This window comes from Mastigoproctus giganteus, chromosome 13 (assembly GCF_048544385.1).
Source record: "Mastigoproctus giganteus isolate SK-2022 chromosome 13, ASM4854438v1, whole genome shotgun sequence".
NCBI classification, from domain to species: domain Eukaryota; kingdom Metazoa; phylum Arthropoda; class Arachnida; order Uropygi; family Thelyphonidae; genus Mastigoproctus; species Mastigoproctus giganteus.
This window is the reverse complement of record NC_143587.1, coordinates 97412699-97436113: the sequence shown is the minus strand read 5'-3', so window position 1 is coordinate 97436113 and position 23415 is coordinate 97412699. Positions and strand designations below refer to the sequence as shown.

General features: G+C 36.3%; 1 protein-coding gene and 1 non-coding gene across 2 annotated transcripts; one reads left to right on the top strand and one right to left on the bottom strand.

The window, feature by feature from the left end:
• Positions 1–3610: 3610 nt before the first annotated feature.
• Positions 3611–3682, bottom strand: TRNAQ-UUG (transfer RNA glutamine (anticodon UUG)). Its single transcript has one exon. It is a non-coding gene; the product is annotated as a tRNA-Gln (tRNA).
• A 5815-nt stretch (positions 3683–9497) lies between these two features.
• LOC150076281 (major facilitator superfamily domain-containing protein 6-like) lies at positions 9498–23289 on the top strand. Its single transcript, XM_090387305.1, has 6 exons — positions 9498–9525; positions 11793–11854; positions 14172–14250; positions 15821–17278; positions 19365–19529; positions 23114–23289. Exons 1-6 carry the CDS (start codon positions 9498–9500, stop codon positions 23287–23289), a joined length of 1968 nt encoding a protein of 655 aa, XP_090243431.1.
• Positions 23290–23415: the final 126 nt, after the last annotated feature.

The following is a 23415-nucleotide window of genomic DNA, read 5'->3' as shown; positions in this document are numbered from 1 at the left end:
GCTGAAGACCGGTGAAGATATTGAAGCCATGCCAGAGGGAATGGCTTACAAATATCTGGAGAAGATGCAGGCCTGCAAGTTAGAAGTTACGTAGATCAAGGAGCGCCTGACTGAGAAGTACCATCAGAGACTGAGGTGCCTGCTAAAATCAAAGCTGAATGACGGGAACGTGTTCAGAATCATAAAACACCTTCGTACTGATGAAAATATGATGACGAAGAGCCGCCAAGACCAATCGAAGTCGGCATCGAGAGACTGACCACAGCCCGGAAAGAAGGAGGGAAGGGACGAACTAACCTCATTTAGCAAGATAACAAGGTGAATAAGAACCTTTCGGATTACTTCCAGGAAAACACAGCACCAATCTATCAAGCTATAAGAAAGCGAGACAAACGGCACACACTGCTCAACCTCAACAAGGAAAACCCACTCACACAACCAGGAGACACAAAGACAGAAAGATGGTCAAAGAAGGCACTCCATGGCAGATGCTACACCGGGACTGTGTCATAATAACGGACAAGACGATCCGGCACAACAGAGCAGACTTAACGCTCATTGACGAGAAGGAAATGGCGACCTACCTGATCGACATAGCTGTGCCCAACACCAGCAACTTCAAGAACACATACGAGGAGAACATCAGGAAATACGACCATCCCAATCACCGTGTCAACCACCGGAGTGATGGCAAAGAGTCTCCATAAGAACCTAGTAGCAAATAGGCCTCACAGAGAACAATTATATGGACCTCCATTAAGCCGCGATCCGGAATATCTGTTTGATAGTCAGAGAGAGTGCCAATAGTAATAATAATAATAATAACAACCGGACACAACCAACCACCCGATGTATGCACTTGTTAGCAATACGAGGAGAATATAATCACATACAGGAGAACTGTTTTAAAAAATAATAATAGTATCACTTTATCCCAGCTAAGCACGGCCGAATTTCTTAGTAAGAAGTCCAATGTTGATGGAAGAGCAGTTCAGATTCGAACCAGATTCCGAGATACGTCGACATAGAGGAGAATAGAATAGGATTTCTTCCGTGGAAATATATTCTGCTTTAATTTCTTTGGGTCGATTGACGATTGAAAGGAGAAAGATAATTTACAGAACAAGCCGGCTTTTGGTTGATGTCAATCTAAACTTGAAGATGTCCTCTATGGGCAGATTAAAGTGCAACTGGACCGCAAACACCGGAAGGAATCATTTTTACAATAACTAGAGAAGGCGTCAGCCAAAGGAGATGATACACCACATATTAAGTTATTTAACATTATGTGGTGAAGATTTTAATTTACGAATTCATTCCAACATTTCGTATAATTGTGGTTAACGCGAACTTTACTCTTTCCACAGGCCTTCTTTCGGTATATTATTATTATTTATCGGTTTTAAACCCTGTACCCCCCTTTAATCACTGAATTCATTTTTTTATACCTATTATTCGGCTATTGTGCGCATATGCCTTCCATTTTGTACTCCATACCTAAGAAAGGTGTTTTCATTTTTGGGTGTGTGTGCTTTTGATTTTTCTTTGAAAAAAAGGGAAGGACACACCCAGATTCTTTTCTGATAAACAGACCCACGACCTGTAGACATGGTAATCATAGCAGTCAATGGCTGATATCTGTTTTTCTTAATTTGATCTTTCCTTGTATTTAGCGCAGAGGTCTCTTCTGCTCTAAGTCTGCTCTACTTGTTCAATGAGACGTTTACAAAAGGTCGCACTGTTCGCTCCATAATTAATAGACTGACCTACAGACAACCAGCGATAATATTGAGTTGAGGTCGAGACAATGGACATATCACGCACATAACGAGTTACGCTTCACATGACCTACGGCTCCAGGCATTCCGTGAATTACCGTATTGGTCACTGCACGGCAACCTTCGGCAAACTGCCATCATTCCGGTTGAAGGAAAATGTCCGACAAGACACATAATAAATAAAATTAATTTTCTGTTTATACTCCGGAACAGTCACGTAGGATCAGAGGAGTTATCTACCCGTATACCAGCCTGGGCAGATTGTAACATCCAGGTTTAATTTAAACAAAAACTTTGCCAATAATGATTGAAATGCTGTTTAAGGATTGTTTATTTTTTGCATGATTTCTTTGCCTTTTAAGTTGCTTAACTCGGCACTGATTACGTGTCAGGTTTCGGGCAATACAGGAAGTGTTTGTCTCACTGAAACCAGCAGTTTTTGACGTTTCTGATAAGTTTTTCGTGCCGTGCAGAAAACTGCTTCTTTTGTTCTTCTCTTCATCTGCATCTGCCGTTATTCCTAATACCAACTGTTTAGAAACAAGAGTTTCCTCGGATGGGAGGAGCAAACATGTGTCAGAAACTTTACTCGTTCTTTGTAGAAAAATTTTCGCACATTCTTCAGAACATCGGACATTTGTTTCGAGTTTTTCGTCTCAAAGTTTAAGGGGAAGAAACATATAAGTTAGTACATCGCATTGTTTCTATACTCAGTTAAACTAACCGAAATTGTAGGACAGACATCATTATAGAGTACTTACATTATTAAAACGTAAATTAAACATAATATCCATTGCATTTTTGCTAGCTCTAGCTGGAAGATTTAACGTAGGAATATAAATGTCATAAAATATGACAGTTTGAATTCTTTTACAATTTTGATCAAAAGCTTCTGAGGACTAATGAAGCCGATGGTTAAAAGCAGATCAAAACAAATTGTATTAATTTGTCTTACTTTCAAACGTGAGAAACTCAGTGAAGACAGAAAGATTTAGCATAATTGAAGAAACGGGAAAGAAAATCTCTCTTGAGCCGGACGTGATTCGAACACGCAACCTTCTGATCTGGAGTCAGACGCGCTACCATTGCGCTACCATTGCGCCACCGGCCCATCTGGTCATATTCTCTTATTTTTTAATATCAAAGCGAGTTCTTAATTTGGCCACCTAGATTTTTTGTTATTATCCAGAAATTAATAGACGCAGGAATGTGAAATTTGTGGTCAAAGCGGGAGTGCAATAGCACACACTAGTTTCAGTTGACCTTGGTTCTAGCTCACATGACTACTAAATACGACATTGATTTTATCCTTGTCAAAATAATTAGTTGTAAACTCCGCTGACTATTTATTTGCTCGGGCCGAGTATAAGCAAAACGTTTTTTATAGGTACTTTATTTGGCAGTGAATACAGAGGCAACTCATTGCAAGTCTCAATTATTGACAGAAGATGATTGCCATCGTAATAAAACTGTTGCCTTGATCGAACAATCTATTACTCGTTTTCTGTTTATCATTTTTTATATAAATCTCGTGAAACTGCAGCACAATTTTACGAAGTTATTTATTTATTTATTAACCAAATTTCTGAAATGGGTCGCTACTGTCTGCAAGTGTATCGATTACTTGATTCAAAGCAAATCTCATAAGAACGTCTCTTTCTGTTGCCCTAAATATGATACATTCCAAGTGCTCTTGAAATACTCAGCTTTGACTCTCGTTTTTGAGCTGTTTCCAAAGCCAAGTAAGAAACAATTTCGCCTCTTTTATCATATAAAGATAAATAGCAACTGAACTACTAAGTATAAACAAAAAAGATAAGAAAACTAAATTAAGGTCCCACCGAGATTTGAACTCGGATCGCTGGATTCAAAGTCCAGAATGCTGACCATTACACCATGGGACCACGGTGACGCAATCTCGATTTCAATAATTACCAACGTTTTCCGTTTTAATGGTTCAGATTCGAACTATCTCTGGAGTGATTGTAGTTTTATGACACCTGCAAATGATTTTTTAACGAAAAATGGTGCCACCCCCTTGCTGTGATTTTTTATGAATTTTCAGTGGGCCTTGTTCCTAAGTTTAGTAAAAATTATGAATACCCCACTCCATCGAATTATCTCTGCTTTAAGAGATATCCAAAATTGTGATATCTGGAGTATCTTTGGCATAATAGATGTATCTTAATGTCATCCCCTTGTCCCGAGTAATCCTAGGAACGTTTCCAGAACATTAAGCAATAGAATACCATTTAGAAATTAGTTCCGCAGTTAAATATGAAAATCTGAAATGAATAAGTGAATTCTGCTGTTTCCATTCATTTGGAAACAATAAAACAAATCAAAAGTGTCGTATATGAGCTTTAAATGTCAAAGAAAAGCATTTTCCTTTCCTTTTTATGCTGCAGTTGATTTATACGTATAATTACTGTTATGTGGAGGCTCAGCTTGTTGTGTATGTAAGATACCTGTTTCTGAACCGAGTGACCCAGTTCTGCATCCTTGGACTTTATTTTTTTATTATTATTTTATTTCATTATCAAGTTGGTCTAACGGCTGGGATGATAACACATAAATGGATTTGTATTTCCTGCTGGAGTTAGGGAAATTCTCTCCTTGACAAACAGACAAATTGACTCGTAAACAGAAAGAGGCAACTTAAAAACACAACGAAAAGTGGTTTGAATGGCCAAACTGTAGGACAAGATAAGAGATGGAAGCTCTTCCTAAAGGATTATTGATCCTTTCGGTTATGAGCCCTCCTAAAGCTCTTCCTATTGAACAAATAATACATTGAACTTTTTCAAGTGCGAATAAAAATGGTTCCATTCAGCTATAAACAGAATTTATTCAGTTTACCAAGAAAGGAATAACTGTTAAGCATTTCAATTAGAACTGTACAAATTCTTAATACTATGTGCGTGTTCTTGCTGCCGCGGGAAGAAAACAACCCACATTGAGTTATGAACGAAGCATCGTTCAAAAAATGAAAAGATTTTCTTTTTATCTAATAAGAACCGTTTCTTTGGCTGCTTGAGTAATCATTGGTCGCTAAGAATTCCAAACAGCCTATGTGGTCGCGCATAACCATCTCTCTCTTCGTCAAACTGGTTCTCAAAAATAATTACTTCAGTGTTGGAGCAGGTGTATGGGAGAAGTAGGGAGCTGTTCCTCCCATTGAACAAAGAAAGTTGCTTGGGGGGGGGGGGCGAAATAACCCGTTCCTCCTTTGCGCATAGAGTATATACCGTACTATGGAGAATGCACTGAACCACTGACATGAAGAATAGCACATGTTCATTGCGGTTAGATGTTACAGAGTACAGAGTACGGTTTTAAAGTAAGATTAGATGTTTCATTGACAATCTAGAGAGCACCATCTCAGGTATGAAGTGATTCCATCCTCTTTTGACCTCCTTTGCCTTTCTTTTGTAAAATAATTTTGTCATTCTGAATAGGTTTTTTTCGAGTAATTACTTTAATGAAAATTAGCGTGAAATTTTAACATTAAAGTCAGTTCGAAATTTGGTCTTTTAATTATCGTATAAAGAAATTTCAAAACTTCAGTTCTGTGCGTTACTTTCTATACGTGTATCGAATATGAAATGAAGAGCGTTATCTTAGTCTGTATTTTTTCGTAATTAATATTCTAATTTTCAAAATTATGTCAATTGTTTTGATAGTTGGTAATTGGCTTCACTCCTCACTGAGTTCTATAGGAATCAGCACTTCTCTCTGATGTAAGTTTATAAAATGAATGATTTCTGTGTATTCGTACGCCATACCGATATCTGTTCAGAAAAACATAGAATCAAAATCAAAACTAAGAATCAAAATCAGAATCACGTGTTTCAAACGTTACGAACTAAATTTAATAGCAGATATTTTTAGGGTGAAATTTTCCATTTCGGAATAAATAAAGGAAATTTTTGCGAACGAGGTCAGTGGACTTTTAAAATTGACAAAATGCAGGAGTTATAAAGAATAATTAAGAGTAAAAATGAATAATTGTAAAGAGCAAAGCGATAAATAATTTTCTAAAATTGTTGTAATCAAACAACCATAAATAATCAACTACAGTTTTGCTTTTTTATTTTTATTTTTTCGTATTTCCTCGTGATTTTATGAAGGGAAATATTCTAATGCACGCTTATTTTATATTATGTCATTTTATATACTAATAACAGAATAACAAAAATAATAATAGAATATAATTATAATAAATTAATTAACGTAGTTATAATAGAATAATAAAAAATACAGTTATCAGTAGTTTTTCACATTCGTTTTCAGATACGCATGATGAAGAATCCCCTTGAGTTGCAAATGGGAGAATATTAGATAACTAAGGCACTAAGTATTCGTAAGAATAGTTAGAGCAAGGGTGCTCAACCTTTTGGAAGTCGCGGGCCAATTTGAAAATTTGGTACACGTCGCAGGCCATACAATAGACAAGTCTTATATACCGCTTTTAGGCTCAATTCAGAAGCAACACCTAAGGGAAAATTTGTTGAGTAAAAACACTTCAAACCAATTGCAGTGTTGTTCCATACACTTTACTATAATGCGATTCTTTAATTTTTCGACTTGAAAATATTGCCCTTCAAAGTTGTTTCTGAATTCGACTACACGTATTGAGAAAACTGACTCTGTTTATTTTTTACTAATAATTCAATGTCAGGAACTATTTCTGTGGCAGCTAATCGGAGGCAGTGCTCCAGATGACAATCAGTAATTTTTGTCCTCAATTTTGACTTGGAGTGCTTCATTCTAGAAAACATCTGTTCACATAAGTACATGCTTCCGAAGAGGAGAAGATTCTTGGCGCATACATTCTTATATTGACAAATATTCCCTTTTCTACATATTTTTGGTAAAATTCTAGGAGCGACACTTCATGAAATTTGATTTTCAGGTCTGAGTCACATTGAAGGTCAATAATTTTCATCTGGAACACCCAACACATTCACAGAGAAGGGGTTAGTTACCACATTCAGGGTACTTTCTTGAGGGCGGAAATCTTGGAACTCGGTTTGGAGCTGAGATATTGCAGCCACATATTGAGGAGCGTATATTGCAAACTGCAATTTCAACATTCCTTGGAAATGAGTTAAATTCTGGTCTTGAAGTTGGCACTTAAAGAGTTCTAATTTCATCTGAAAAGCTATGATGTGCTTAAACAGGACATGCACATGACTGGAGCTTCAAATTTAACTCATTCAAACGAGAAGAAATGTCCGTAAGGAAGGCAAACTCGGCCAACCACTTCGGATCGTCGAACTCTGATACTGGCTTGCCTCTTGCTGTCATGAACCCTCGGACGGCATCTTTCAACTCAAAAATCCGCGTGAGCACTTTTGAACGGCTTAACCATCGCACGTCGAAGAAGTAGAGAAATGGGATGCTGATCATCACCATGATCAGCATCCCATTCCGTCTGTAGAAAATTTCGAAACTGTCGATGATTCAAACTCTTCGCTCGGATGAAATTCACAATGTATGTCTGTGATAACTTTCACGATATTTTCAAACCGAGAGATTTGACACATAAATTTTCCTGGTGAATGATGCAATGGTATACATTATATATATATTTTTTAAATATTTTTTGAAAATTTCGTTGTGTTCGCAGGCCACAACGGTCCACATGGTTTGAGCATCTCTGAGTTAAAGCAATGTATTGCATGTATTTACTGTGTATCAAGCATAACTTTTGATAATAATAATAAATAAATAATAAATTAATAAATAAATTTATTTATTTATACTGTACTTCAAGACCAGTTGCTAATGCTCCTAAAAACCAAATAACAAACAATTATTCATTTTTACAATCATTCGCTTTTAAATTAAAGATTTAAAACCTTGTTCAGAAACGTTGCCGAAGCAACCCCTTTCTAAATAAGAAAAGTTTCTTTTTATATTCTAGAATTATCGCCCCAATATACCCCAATGAAGTTCACAACTTCATTTTTAAAAGTATCCAACAGAATAGCACTGATTTAGCAATGGGAGGCATATTTTTTGTGGGTGGTGTACGGATTTTATTGCCCATAATATTCGTACATGTTTATTATTTCTTTATTGCCCACAACATTCGATCATGTTTATTATTTCTTAGTTACAACCAACCATATTAGATTAACACATTTAGAATAAAACGAGAAGACGCCCTCCTATAATTGTGGACAAAAAATCCTCTGACCTTCTGTGGCTCCAAAGTATAAAAAATTATATTTATTTATTATTTTTATTCTGATTGGGATAATATTGTAGCGGATCTGTTTTACAAAATGGTTCTTATTTATTTGTTATCTGGGATTTCCCTCGTTAAAGATGACGAAGAAAGTAATATTTTCCATGAATTTGTCTGTTGCCCTTCAAGGACTGCCAAGATTTTCAAGAAAATACTTAAATCAAGTAAAGAAGTCTCCACACCTTTATATAATTTAAAAAGAAATAGATATTATTAAGGGGAGGAAATGACTAATAACCGTTTACTGCAGCTAAAAGGGGAAAGTCTAAAAACCCATCATTGGGAATAAACTCCATGAAATTTGTTTTTTCCTGCTATACTTGGAGGTCACCTTCTGTTTTACGATCTGATACCCAGAAAGGTAGCCTAAGTGCAATATGATTCCCACATACTTTATCAGAAACGACTGTTAAAATACTCAAAGCTAATGTTCGTGTTCAGCCATGCTAAGATCCGTTACCCGTAGCTAAGAAATTTCTTTTATTCTGAGAAATACATTTCCCAATAAAGAAAGTAAATAGCGAAACATTCATTAATTAAGTAGCGTCAATTTTTATAATTATAGTTCAAGTAAGCGATGACCTAGAAAGATTGCAAGTAAAATAGTTAAAAAATTTACTATTGCGTATTTAAATTTCACAAATGAGTTAATACCAAGATAAATGTATAATTTTAGGGGTTGTATTTGTGTGTGGACGGGGGGGGGGATTCCTATAGAAGAACGTACAACACTGGTCTTCTACCGGCGTTGTACGTTTCATATAAAATTTTTAAATCTCCTCTAACAGTTTACAACCTGTTTACCTCTTTTCTCAATAGGCAAGTTGAATTCAACATTGTTCCCAGAAGAGTTTGAGAAAATACCTCACTAAAATATGTCAAATATAAATATGTGAATTAATTTCATATCAAGTTGGACTTTAAATTAATCATGGGCAATTTATAAAATCACCCTTCATACTGGTACTGATATTTTGATCTCGAAAAGAAACCAATCCTTATAATTTATAATTATAAATTTATAATTATAATTATCTGTATAAATTAAAAAATATTTATATTCTTATATAAAGTGTGAATATCTTTATATTCTCAATATAGGGTATTTTTATTATTTTATTTTATTTTATTAAAAAGCAAACGTGCTCCACGTGCACCCAGTTATGGGTGAAATCGCGTGACTCATTCGTTAAAAACACAGGCATAAATTGGTTTCATACTCAGGCCAATAATCACTTCAGAATTAAAAATTAATTCCAAGCAGGCAAACTGAACGAATACCATTTCACAACCGTATTTGTATATTGTTCGGTCTGTTTTCGGGAAGAAAATCCAAGTCTTTTCTTATTGCCATACAAAATGGGAAAATACAAAAGTGATAATATCAACAAAATAATCTAAATTAACTAATATTCTATATTTACATTATTCGCATATTCTTAAAATTTTGTAATGGGATCTATATGGATAAAGTTTATTATATTGAAGTAGGTAAGTAGAGGGGGTTGGAGATAAAAACTATACAACACTCGAATAGTTTTCCAAGACCAGAAAACGGGGAATGGACTTCATGCATGTTATCTGAAATATCTGTTATCTGGTTCCAAAATACCAAATATTTTCCTTAGAAAGTGAAATTTTACGTAAAATGGACGTCAAAATATCGAGCAGGCTTTACTTTTATTACAACCGGTACAGCTCCTTCCGTGTGAATTATCAGAATCTGCAGGTTAAAAATGATGAAGGTCTGATCTTCGAAGACAAGTTTTCCGTTTCTAAGAATGACATCGCCATTCTGGACACGCATACAAAATAAAAAAAGTTAAAAATGTAAGATAAAAGTCATTTCGAAAGGCGACTTTCATTTTCTAAGCACATTTTCTCTTCGCTTAAAGGCACGCAAAAAACCAAAGTTGACACAAACAAATCGCTTTCAAAGACACGCAATAAAAGCTAAAAGGAGTATGAACGTACGTAATCATTATTCATGGCTGTCCGGGACATTATCTGTTGTTTCAGTAATCTCAAGCGGGAACAAACAGAAATAACTCCGAGTAAGATATTATTTTAAATTATCATAAAATTGTCGTTTTATTTATAGTACGACCGGTCTTAAAATTTGGAGTTTCATTCGCTGGCGTACTGCGTTATCTAGCCTATTTGCTTTTCGTTTCTTTTATGACTTAAATAATTAAAGTAGCATTTCCGACAACCATTCAAGAAAAGAGACAGTGAATGAATGTATTTCGGAAGAATTATTTACTCCATGACACGTAAAGGTAGAACATGTGGGAGTAAACTTTTTTTTTCTAGAATTGTCAACACATTCGTCAGTTACAAAGCGGAATTTTATTGCTATCCTGAAAGCTGCTTAGCTTGAATTTCTCCTTCTGTTTGTTTTCGAAAACACGCAGCTTCTGCCTCAAAATATTATGCTCCATTCATATTTTGTTTGAAGAACTTTTTCTCCCTTCCTTATGGAGCTCCATGACTTTAGCCGCTGCTGTTTGTCATGAAACTCCAAACCAACCAATCTCCCTTCGTTGCCCAAAAAGCAACTTGTGTTTTTCTAAGTTGTAGTTGCTGAATTCCAAACATTGCTTTATATCCATTTATGTTGTGAGTGATGTGACGATTCGTTCCACTCAACTGGATTCAAAAAATTCGATCAGGCAATTGGTGTTGTTCGCATAGAACTAAGAAAGCTTATCAGTAAACCACATAGGAATAGAGATTTTTGGGGTCGTGCAAAGGTGCCTATTAAACACACCTACAAGGTTATTGGATTTATAAAGATACCTATTGGTTCAGAGAATACGTGTACTCCTCTTTATTATTCAAAGTTGAAGTAGGAATTTCCGATTTAGAACCCCAACAGGACCACCTGCATCACACACCTCGAAGTTATTCTGCAGCATTCTGTGAAATACGTCAGTCTCTAAAACTCACTTCTTTTATTACCTACGCCTACAACTGCATTTTTCGATATCTCAAGCTAATATGACCTCACTAAACACTCTCACTGTGTCATCGAAACAGACTAGTAACCATAAAACATTTATGGTTATAGATGGTCCTGTATCTATTCTGTACAGGACCATAGAGGTCTAGCTGAATTTCTTCTGTATCCAACATTTCGAATAATGACCACATTATTGGACCTAAAAAAAAACCAAACCAACAGCTGCATTATATGTCCTCCATTACCTTTAAATAATCATCTTTAAACTGGTAAAGGCTCACCTTGGAACTGTTGTTTTTATTTTATTTTCTAAAACCTTTTTCTCTTCTGCCCATTCCTATTTTATTCCAGTATATGCGCTGTTAATGGGTCCGCTGTGTTCTTTGCATTCAACACTGGCTGACTCTGACAGAATAAGAATATCGATATATTCCTGCTACTGTTCGGTTGGTTTTCTTTATCGAGGGATCTTTGCACAAACAGTACACAGAGTGGTATAATCATCTCTTACCGGAATTTGGTGACATACTTTCAGTATGCTCGTAGTTCGTTGGCCAATTTATAATCGTAGTTGAACTCTTGAGTATTTCAAATATTACGACTACATCGAAAAACCGAAGTAGCAGTTCAGCTATGGAATTTAACAATAATGAATATTAATATTTTAGCTGTTGAGAAAATTCTCATGTTATTCTCCATACGGGTATATATTGCTAGAATGAAATGTGATTTTCTTTCAGATGACAATGCACTACACAGAGGCAATAAATATATACATTTTTATTCTTTATCTCAGGGACGCAGAGAAAGAGAACCAATCAGGACAACAAAGAAGAAATAGTAATGGATGGAGGCGAGGTACGTGCACTGTTCTTTGTTCTCAAATGTTCTTATGGGTAGCTGATTGCCGAGTATTCTTTTCTCTAGCTACTATTATGGGATAATAAAAAGGTCAGAGACAGCGGGTTAAGTACGTATATAATGTATTAGTCTTAAAATCTTCCATAACGACTATTTGGCAGTCTTTGTTGGCGTGGACCGTTCATTCCCAAATAACTGACCTTCATTTCTTTAGGAACAAAAGCCTCAGAAGCTATTTAATATTTAACAGTGTGTGGGAGGGGGGGGGGCATGGTAACTCCCTTTAGAGGAAGTAGTATTTCCTGTTCATTCAATAATGATGTCAGTTTTTGCTGTTGAGTTATAGCTATTGCTTTCTGCTGAAACAAAATAAAAGTTTTATATGGAATCGACCTAGTCTGCAGTCCCTCACAAACCAGCAAACAATTCTAACTGGATAAATCAGAGGCTAAATGAAAATGGTACCACAGCATCAAGGAAAGTCGTCGAGTGCAAGATGTCAATATTCGTACTCGTGGAAACCCACAACCTCGCCGATACACTTATGAAATTACAGTATATTTTTTTTAAATAGGATTTAAAATTAGGTACTCTAGAAATCGTATACCTAATATTCATTAACCTTAACAAGAGGACAAGAGAAATTTATATAGTCAGTATCAGAAAAGTTTTTGATACTGTTATCACATTGCATATCAGTGCAATGTGGTAATATAATGCCCATTGCAGAAAACACTCTACGAGAATCAAAAGACTATAAGTTGGAAGCGAAAATAAGCAAGATATACAGCCATAGGAGTGGTCAATGTGAATATTATTATTCTTTGATAATAATATATTATTATTATCTATTATTCGTTGCAAAGAGACTGAAAGCGGTAAGTAGATTTGTCGGATCGTTTTATGATGATCAATGTATGAACAGCGTATACTCCATTGAATAAGTTTCAGCGGTATCACATTTCGGGACAATTGAGGTTGAATGGTTTACCTGGTAAATTGGTGTCCACGTTGCTTTGGACAAGCTCCTAGGACCTTGGTAGATATTGATCACAGTGGACAACAGAACACGCTCCATTATCAAGGTTCTAGAGCACTGAGAGAAACATTAGGGAGGGAGGATGAATTAATTCCCCAATCGGCTATGAAGGACACATTTTTCTCTCTGAGAAGGATTGGAGATAATAATGGTTCATCTTTGGTGCATCCAGCAACAAGAAGCACAATTTATTGAACACTGGCAAAGCTCGCGTCAAAAAAAAGGACTATTTATTGACACCAGCAGAGCCCAGACTGCATTCACATTGGGCATCGTGTCGATTCTCCCTTCACTAAATCTTATCGTGTACAGTTACTTCAGTGCCGCAGAGACAGAGCCGACTGTGAAGAAGAATGGCAACGGATTGTATTTAGTGATGCGTCAAAAGGTTCTGCTTGGGGAGGGATGACAGAAGGAACTATATGTGGCAACGCCCCGACCTCAACCCACATGAACATCTTTGCGATGAACGGGAGCGCAGAATTAGGGCAAGGCCAAGGTGGCTCCCTTCATTAGTGGAATTAACAAATATTTTAAAGGAGGAGGAGTAGAGTTCAGCACCAGATTTCTACCAGAAATTAATAGAAAGTCTTTCACAACTAATTAAAGTAGTCATTAGGGCCAAAGTTAGGTCAAAATGCTGCGAATTTGTTTTAATTAATGTGTGCTACGAGTTACGTGACTTTTGTTTGGGTGTATAGCTTGTATTGTCAAAGTTTTAATTTAAAAAGGATTCTGTTTTTATGTTGGATATATGTGTAACAACATACATTGTTATAATCGGCTTTCGATTATAATAATTTCGATGATTTTTGGTCATGACTTTCAATTGATGATGTCATTACATTAAAGATCCTTCTCTTAAAAATTTACTACACTCATTGAAACCATGCTGCTCACTTACATCAACGTACAGGTGAAAATGCTTAGTAAACAAAGGTGATTCCTATAAATTTTTGTATCAACTCAGTGCTCTTACTAATAATGTTATTCATTGAACATTACTATCATCCAGCTAATAACATCCTTTGCCTAGTTTTAATTAATATAAACAATGAATTATATTGATTTCTCTCTACTGAAATCGAAATTGAACTTATCTAAAATTGCCACTTTGATTTGGTTGTTTCGAAAACTTTGGCAAGGAGTTAATAGTCGGATGGTTTTTCAGGAAAACTTCCAGCATCTCATTTTACCTTGGATTAACCCACCGCGAAATTTCCCGTTTTAAAAGTAAATAATTCTATCGTTGTGATGCTCGCTTTATATTTTCAGAAGAAATGCAGATGGGAGTGGTTGAAGATTAATAAATCACTGCTTCCTCTAAAGATTGTCGTCTTCTGTTGGTTTGCAGGTGAGTTCAATATTTTATTTATATTCTGATATCTGTAATAAAATAGAAAAACAAACTAATTTACGAGTTTAATTCATCATATCCATCGATTACTTGTTTTTCATTACACACGATATGTTAAAGTATTATGAAGTAGGTCCCTCGACTTTAAATACCAATTAGGATGAATTATTCTAGCTATACAAATATTCTGAATGTCAAACTGTGCCTTTTGCTGAACAAGTGAGGGACACCCATGACTTTGAGACTCCTGTATTCCAAGATGACAATTGTTTGGTTCACAGGGCCTGTAGTGTTTTAAACTAGCATGAGGAACACCGTAGAATGATAGGGAATTTAAATTGGCCAGCCAAGTCACCAAATTTAAATCCTATAGAGAATATGGAATTACCTTGAATTGAAAGTGAAAACAAAACAACAGCAGCTAAGAAACCTGAATAAATACGTGCTCAATTTTTTTTCAGAATAGACTAATATTGATATAAACCATTTAAGGAGATTTAGCTGAATCCCTACCAACGAGAATTCACGAAGAAGTGATTCTTCCTAGAGGAAGGATTACACATTATTAATTAATAAATTACACAGGTAATTAATTTTTTTTGTGTGTGCGGAGTGTGTATATGTACGCTCACAGAACGCCAACTGTCTGTTCCCCTAGGTCGCGCCTTCGTGTGATTCAGAGAAACATATTTCTTCTCACTTTGAGGATCTTACTCTTGTAAGGTCCTCAAAGCATTACGAAAGGTAACCAAAAATATGCTGGGAAGACAGAAATGTTAGGAAAAAGCACGAAAATCTGTAGAGAAACAGATTTTGGTGCAAATCTCGTCTTATCGTATAAGCAATACTGTACATGCACGATAAGACGATTCGTTGAGAGCGTAGACTTCAGTGATTCTCAAAATGATTATTGGAACATCTTGGTGTACAGAGGAATTAGGAAAAAACTCCATTGATTTCAATGGCACTCATTATTTACTTTTGCTGCTTCAAGAGTTTAGAAACCACTGGGGTAGAGTGTAAACAAATCATGTCCCTCTGCACTACGCGCTAGAATCGCCCTCATGATCTACCAGATTTGTGAGCAATATGTGTTCTTTTGTTTAAGGGGACATAACTGGACCGCACGCACTTAATGGAAACAAAACACGGATTACAAAACTTTGGTGACAAATATAAAACCGCGTTATCTGAAATCTACTGTTGGGAAAAGATTGCTGTACTTCCAACCATTCCCTCATATACGCAAAATCACATTAAGAGAGCTTGGCAGAAGCGACACGAACTGCTTTAAATATGCAATAGCGACTGAATTAACCAAAAAAATTAAATTCTCTGGTTTTGGCCATAGAGACTGTAAACATAATTTATTTATTTAGTCCAAATAATTTTATTTATTCATATCCTTGTATATTATTGATGAAAGCACACAGTGTTCTGTTTGCTTCAATTTAGAACTCAAAGGCAGACAAACAAATAGTTGCTGTCATTTTTAGTATGAAGATAACGACATCAGTTTTTATACCTCAATTAAACTTTTTTAAATAATCATGAATTTTCGTTTCAGGTCACGCAACATTGATGCCATACATCGTCATTCACTTGAAAAACTTAGGACTGACCATAGGGGAAACGTCAGCCATATTCACCTTTCTTCCGATCCCTCAACTTCTCGCTTCTCCACTAGCAGGGATCATTGCGGACAAAGTAGGCAAATACAAACCCGCTCTTCTCTTAGTGCTCATCACGTGCATCATCATGGCCACGGCGATTTTATTCATACCACCCATATCAGTCACTGTATGTGAATCTCCATTTGCCAAACTCGTGTGCGCCCCTTACAAGGATCCCAGCGTTACTGTACTATCGACATCGTGTTTAAGTAGTATTAATTTGACCTTTGATTTCAGTTTGGTGCAGTGCGACGTCAAGTGCCAAGTACCTCTTAGCGAAGACGAAAGCAAACAAACGGAGTTCTGTGTTGGACACCAAAGCGTGTGCGGAATTATTGATCTGAACTCGTCCGTTGCCGGACAACATAACGTTAGTGTGCACGTGGACAGTGTGACGCATTCGTCCTCTCCTTGCCAATATACCACCAAACTCCTTCACTGGAACAACGAAGTTGTTTCTTCCAGTCAGTGCGTTTTGCCAATGTTGCATAACAACACGTGCACCCTTCTATGCAGCATCCAGGAATTCATCTCCAAAGAAACCTTCAGTGAGCCTCTCAAGCAAGAATGTAGTGTTAACTGGAAGGACAAATTTCCAACAATCGTTTTATCATTCGTCCTTGTGCTGTTTCACATGACCTTCGTCACCATCTGTTTCCGGTTCCAGGATGTTACCACTCTACTGATGACCGAGAAGTACAACAGCAATTTTGGTAGAGAGAGGATGTGGTCATCTCTCGCTGCCCTCATATTCGCTCCATTGTCTGGCTACGTCATAGACGTCTTCAGCGAGAAGAATGGCTACACCGATTATATGCCTGCCTTCTGCATGTACAACGCCCTCATTGCCATAACTGCTGTCATGGTGGTGATTCTGAAGCTAGAGGTCGCAGCTCCATCTAAGAATATATCTACTAAAGCTCTCCAGCTTATGAAGAACCCCGAAGCAGCACTGCTGGTGTTCGCCCTTTTTTGCCTGGGAACCTTATGGGGATTCGTTGAAAGTTTTCTCAGCTGGTTTCTAGTTGACTTAGAAAGTCCGAAGATTTTGATTGGGCTCGCTAGTACAGTGTCGGGATTCGTCGGTTTCATTACATTTTTGGTCTCTGATTGGTTTATAAGGAAGGTAGGAAGAGCTAATGTTGTCGTGCTAGCCTTTGTGGTTTACAGCGTACGATGTGTTGGCTATTCGTATCTTTACAACCCCTGGTGGGTGTTGATATACGAGTCCATAAAGCCCTTTACCCTGAACATGTTGTGGGCTAATGTTGTGACTTACAGCGCAGGCTTGGCTCCGGAAGGACTACTCGCTACCGTTCAAGGCTGCATCGGAGGACTGCACTTCGGCATTGGTAAGGTGTTTCTATACTTTATTTTTTTCCATCTGCTACTTAACACTTTCACTGCTTATTAGATAAAAGTTCATTTAGAGAGATAATTAAATAAAATTAGCAGTAATTTCAAAATTAGCACCTTCGTACGTTGAATGAACCTTCATATGAGTTATCAAAAGCTGCAATGAAGCTCATTTAAAGCGCGATCTAGATTTTACCAATACTTCATTTATATAAAATGGGCCGAAGAAGTGCTGGTGTCATTAGGAACATTGGGCTACATGTGAGTACATTAGCCCCATGAGAATGTTAAAGAGATCATCATTAGACTTCGGGAAGATCCTCTTGGACTGGAGAAGTGCTGATATCTCCTCGATCTACAATGAGGATGAAAAAGAAGCGATGGGCAACTATAGATGGTAGTTTAGTTACATGATATTATCTGTGGTAAAGGATACGAAACAAGACCAACTATATATGTATACAGGAACCATCGTATACATGTATAGTTGACTGAATAAAATTAAACAAATTAAATTGAATAGAATTAAACAAACATTACTAACATTAGTAGCTCAAATTTTTCACATTCATAATTCTAAGAAGCCATTAGAATTATGAATGTGACCGCAACGTTAATATTTATATTTTTACCACAATTCGTTGTACGAGTTGATCGAAATTTTAAAGTGAGAATTATTTGATCTGGTTACCTGCTATTATCTAGAATTTTAATCCTAAATTTATTGCTTTAAGTGAGCTGATCTGAAATTATATTCCGTTGGCCGCGATTCTGTGACCCATTATTTAAATAAATCTAAAAAGTACCCAGTTTATTTTGTCGGGGCCTGCAGGATTTTGGATTTATATAATTTCTTTTTTGGTTTACATTTATCTAACTTTTTAGCTATTTGGGACATTGAGGATATCTATAAATTATTCACCTTATTTTGAAGCTCAATTAAAATTTTATTGTAATAATTAATAAAGCAACTCAAAGAATTTCTTATCACATAATTGCACTTCAGTAAACCTCCACCATGACACCTCTGATAGCACATAGAATGTCAAGACGGTAGCTGATTTCATTCCAAGTGTTTTGAAGCATCTCTTGAGAAATGGAGGTCACTGCCTGTTCAATGCAATCTTTTAACTCTATGATGGTGTTAACTTTTCTTGCATACCTTTGTCCTTTACGTAACCTCATGCAAAGAAATCCATAGGTGGGAAAGGAGGAGGCCCTGAAATGGGAACATCCCGGCTGACCCATCGGTTAGGAAATTTTTATTGAGAAAATCGCGCACATGGAAGCCCCAGTGTGGTAGTTCTTCACCCTGCTGATAGAACACATGTAACTGCATATCTTCCAGCCAAGGTGCAGCCTACAATTCGAGCATGTCTAGGTAATTTGGAGAGTTCATAGTGTTGAAATCGGCTACCTTCTTGATGCTACCAAAGGTGCCAATGTGGAGGTTTACTGAAAGGCGGTTGCGTGATAAGAAATTGGGATAAGAAATTCTTTGAGTTGTTTTATTAAGTGCAGCAAACCGTTTTACAATACCTATTACAATAAAATTTTAATCGAGCTTCATAAACAGATGAATAATTTAAAGATATCCTGTATTATAAATCCATAGTTCTTCTGTATCTATATAACACGCACTGATGGGAGGACCAAAATATAGCGAAAAGGGCAATGAGTCCATGGACCCATTCTGCCAGGTGTGAACAATACAAGCTGGTAATGGCGGTGTAATGACGTGGGAAGTATTATACCTCCACTAAATGAAAAAGAAAAGTATGTAGATAAAGTTATCTAAACTCTAAATAGCATAAAATACACAGAGATGTATTTTAAGGCATAAAGGTTGGTCGAAAGCGACAGTGTGCTTTTAGAAAAATTTTTTACGTATCTCTGTGAAGATTTAAAATTTATTAAACTTTTTTACTACGTGCATCAGGATTCCCCTTATCCGCTACCAAATTATTCCTTTCAGAGCGCACAGCTAGCGACTAGAATAAATGTGTACGTCCCTGAGGAGGGCAGTTGTGTTTGTAGGTGTGATAAAGTGAACAATGCTATCTGTGTGTAACCTCTTTACAGGTCGAGGCTCAGGAAGTCTTATCGGAGGTAATTTGATGAGCAAGTTCGGTGCACGAATAGCATTTCGCTGTCTTGGAGTGGCGGCCGGAGTTGCTGGCATCATGTACACCTTCTTCTATTATTATCTGCTGTCCTCCTGCAGTAAGAAACCACTGGATGTGAAGGGTAAGTGACCAAGTACTTTAAAGGGTCTTAGATGAAATGAATTGCTTGCGTATGATTCTTTTTTATAAATTATAAATCCAAACCTGCTACCTGAATAGCGAGTTTCGGTTTTCTAGTCATAATAATAAAAATTGTCCTTGCCCTACGCGACAAAACAACTATTTGGACAGATTCAGGAAGATAATGTAAAAAAATAACAATAGCCTGTTTCACTAATGAATAAAATATATTCAAACATTGTTTAGCGTACATTAAATATGTCCATATGTGTAAACTGCAACAACAGGAGATGCATGGATTTTATATATAGGAGAGAAAGATGAAGTTGCAGCTAAAAATCCTTTTCTCATATATATGATATCTTATTTAAGGGGCTCTAATCTTTAATAAATATTTGAACTTTTAAAACGTTCAAGGGCTCGTCAAAACGCATATACAAGATAAGTCATCATTGCTGGTTTATAAGGAGAACCTTTTACAATTACTGTCCATCACTGTCATAGACAGTGGAGAACAGCTGAAAAGGAAAGATCATAACAGATACAGCAAACAGATTTAATAAATAAGTAATAACATAAAGAAATCAATAACCCAAAACTAGTATAACAATTAAACAATAATACAAAATTAGAAATTTAATTAGAAAATTAAAAATAGGGACAATCAATCGCAGCTGTGCAATTTGGCCGTGCTCATGACACCTGCAGATTCAAACTTGTAGTCCCGATGTTACTCCTTCCACCATGGGAACGAAAAGAACCATATGGAAATAGGTCCGGTGAATAAAGTGTAAGCCTCCCAACCTTGAGTGAGGAAGGTGCTAACAATTGTTGAACATCCCCCTTGTCATAACTTATCACAATGCAGCTCTACGTAATTCACGCTATTAAATGGTAGCGCTAAATGGTCATTGAAGGATGAAGAACATGAAGTGCATCACAGGTGCACTTGAAGGATGAAGAACATGAAGTGCATCACAGGTGCCTTGACCGAATCGTGCAATCTTCTTCCATGGTGAGATGGAAGACTGCCATCTCAGGACACACACGAGTTCTTGATTCTCCCTTCAGCAGATTTTGAGCAGCTGGTAGTTTGAAGCATACAGATGCCCAAACAGCGATATGCTTGGAACTCACTTGCACATTTTTAAGACTCATGGCTGAGAGCCTAAATAAACACAAGCGTTCCTGTCACTGTTTATGCACAATGGGTAGTCGGTACTAGTGCCAAGCATAACAGGAGTTCATTCATGAAAACAGTTACATGGACCTCACGGATAGCACAGTGGTAATAATCACCATCCTCCCCACACCGTGTAGAAAAGGTCTAGATTCGAATCTCTTCAACGACACGAGGAATTTTTAGAGGCCTTTTTCATACCATGGCCAATTAGTCTCGAGCAAAGTTTTTTTAAAAAACATTCGCTTTATTGACAATACACATGAGTCCTTACTCTCTTTGATGAGATTGTTCTCTTCCTCGAGTAACCCTTAAAATTAATTTAAAAAAAAAACTTCTTCATGCTGACTCTTCTCACAATAAACTATGACATGCCCTTGGCAGATAGCTGCATCTTCCTACATGCATTTATTTGTTTGTGGGTGAATTATAGATCCAGTACAATATACAGGAATAATATACAATATACATAAGTAAAGTATACGTACATCTATAAAAACTGTCAACTGATAAGATCAAATAATACTTTCGGGCTTCGGGAAAAATCAATTATCATGCATTCTTGTATGGTCAATAAGTATCCCTAAAACTTGACTACTGTAGAAGCGTTCAAATATACTTGTAGTCTGTCTTCATATTTGCATAAAACTCCAGTAACTTTGCTCGTTTCTTATTTCATATTTCACACTAAGCGTGAATCTACAGTTCAGTATAGCATAAGTAATGTGCAAATAGTAACAGTATGTTCCTGTAAAATATAAATCTCTGTACTCTCGCAACTTTTCTACAAATGAAAGCAATGGAAAGATGTGATTGGTAAAATAATAAATAATACATTTTTGACATCAACTTTCCAAATGTTTTTCGGTCCCTTCTTTTATCTCTTAATCGGACGTTTGTAAAACTGAGCTCTGTAGTATAAATTTTACTATATTTTTTGGCAGCATCTTCAATGGTTGTAAAATTGGGTGTATTCTGTGGTTGGCGTGCCTATTTTCAGGGATGAAAAGCTCAGAGTGGGGGAACCCATGCATCTTTCTTCAAGACCTACTAACTACGCCATGGTGAATAAGATCACAAAAATTCCTCCTGTCTTGGTGGAATTCGAACGTGGCTCTCGTAACATTGTGTTAACTGTGGTCACCGAACTCATAAACGAATTTAATGGGAAATTTTAAAACTCCTCGCGACGAATGATTAGTCTTAATCATTTTCAAACTGATTTAGAAGCCAATTGTAAAATTTCAGATGACAATTGAGAAAAACAATGTCCATAGAAATATCTGTAAAAGTAGCATGCGACAAAAACCGAACGTTTGCGCAGTGAAGATGGAACGAGTTGTTGAGCGAGCACAGTCATTGATTTTAAGCAATCGTTTAGTTTTGAGCGGAGTAGTGGTTTCTTCTGGAGATATGGGGAAACATTGTTCCAGATGTGGGAGCAACATTCTATGGTAGGACGCATAGTTAAATCTCTATAGAGTTAAACTGCTCATAGGAAAAATTATTGAGGCACTTCCAGAGAAAGCCAGTTATAGTCCAAGTATTATTGAATGTATGCACAGGTGAAGTTTATTTTTCATTTATCTTTTTAAAACAGGACTGTAGTTTAGAATGATTAAAGTTAACTATTCACCCCACTTTCCACTCAGGAATTATTTTAAATCGCTTTAATTGGTACTTAAAGAAGTTGTGGTGGACATTCCATTATTTAGTTACATCTACACTGAAAGGTTAAATAAATAGCAAAGAGGAATTCAATGCACTATCACCAGGAAAAAAACTGTGACCAAGATCTGAAGTCGACCGAAGAAAGAGCGTTTATATGATGTATGCTCAACAGAAGGAAAGATATACGTGAAAGAAGAGACCTTGTGGTACTTCAGTATTAATCGAGTTCTGTTCTTTCGTGTAGCCCATGGATTACATTTTACATTTTACTCACTAGACTAAGTAAGTTAACTGCATATTCATAACCCAAATGCTTTTTAGTAACTGCATGAATCTTATAGTGGTAAGAACGTATATTTTATAAATCTTATGAAGAAGAATGTTACCTATTTAATTATTTTAAATTAATATTTTCAATTTAGTTGCATTAAGTGAATGTCTTGAAATTACCATCTAATTCTCGAGCCAAAATTCTCATTTTAGTTCGAACTTTGTGTTTTTATTTTAATTCAATTATGATATGTCAAAACTGCCAAGCATATTCTTTGAGAAACTTCCTCCTCTTCTACGTAAAATATGCGTACAATGTCTACTTTCTCAAGTGAACCAGCAGGTTCTTGCTGTGACGTAACATTCTTGTCTTGTATTTTCATCAACGACGCTCTGACTGTGTGTGTATGTGTGTCAGGCAACTTTTCGAAACTGAAAATTTACCTTTATTTTTGTTTTTTAAGAACAAGAAAGCAAAGAAGAAGGTCAAGATACGAAGCCCAAACAAACACAAGAAAAAGAAAGCGAAGCAAAGTCCGGTGTCCTAAAAGACGGTGCATTAAACTCGATGGATATTTCACCCAAACACAGCATCAATGGTGTTCACTTCATCTTGGCAAATGAAATCACTCATCTCTGACTGTTAATTTATGCGATATTATGCGATTCCCTTTAGGACAATGTGGATTGACTTCCCATCTAGTGACAAATAAAACTACAACCTAAACGAGCTATTTTAAGTTTAAAAAAACTCCAAATTAAACAA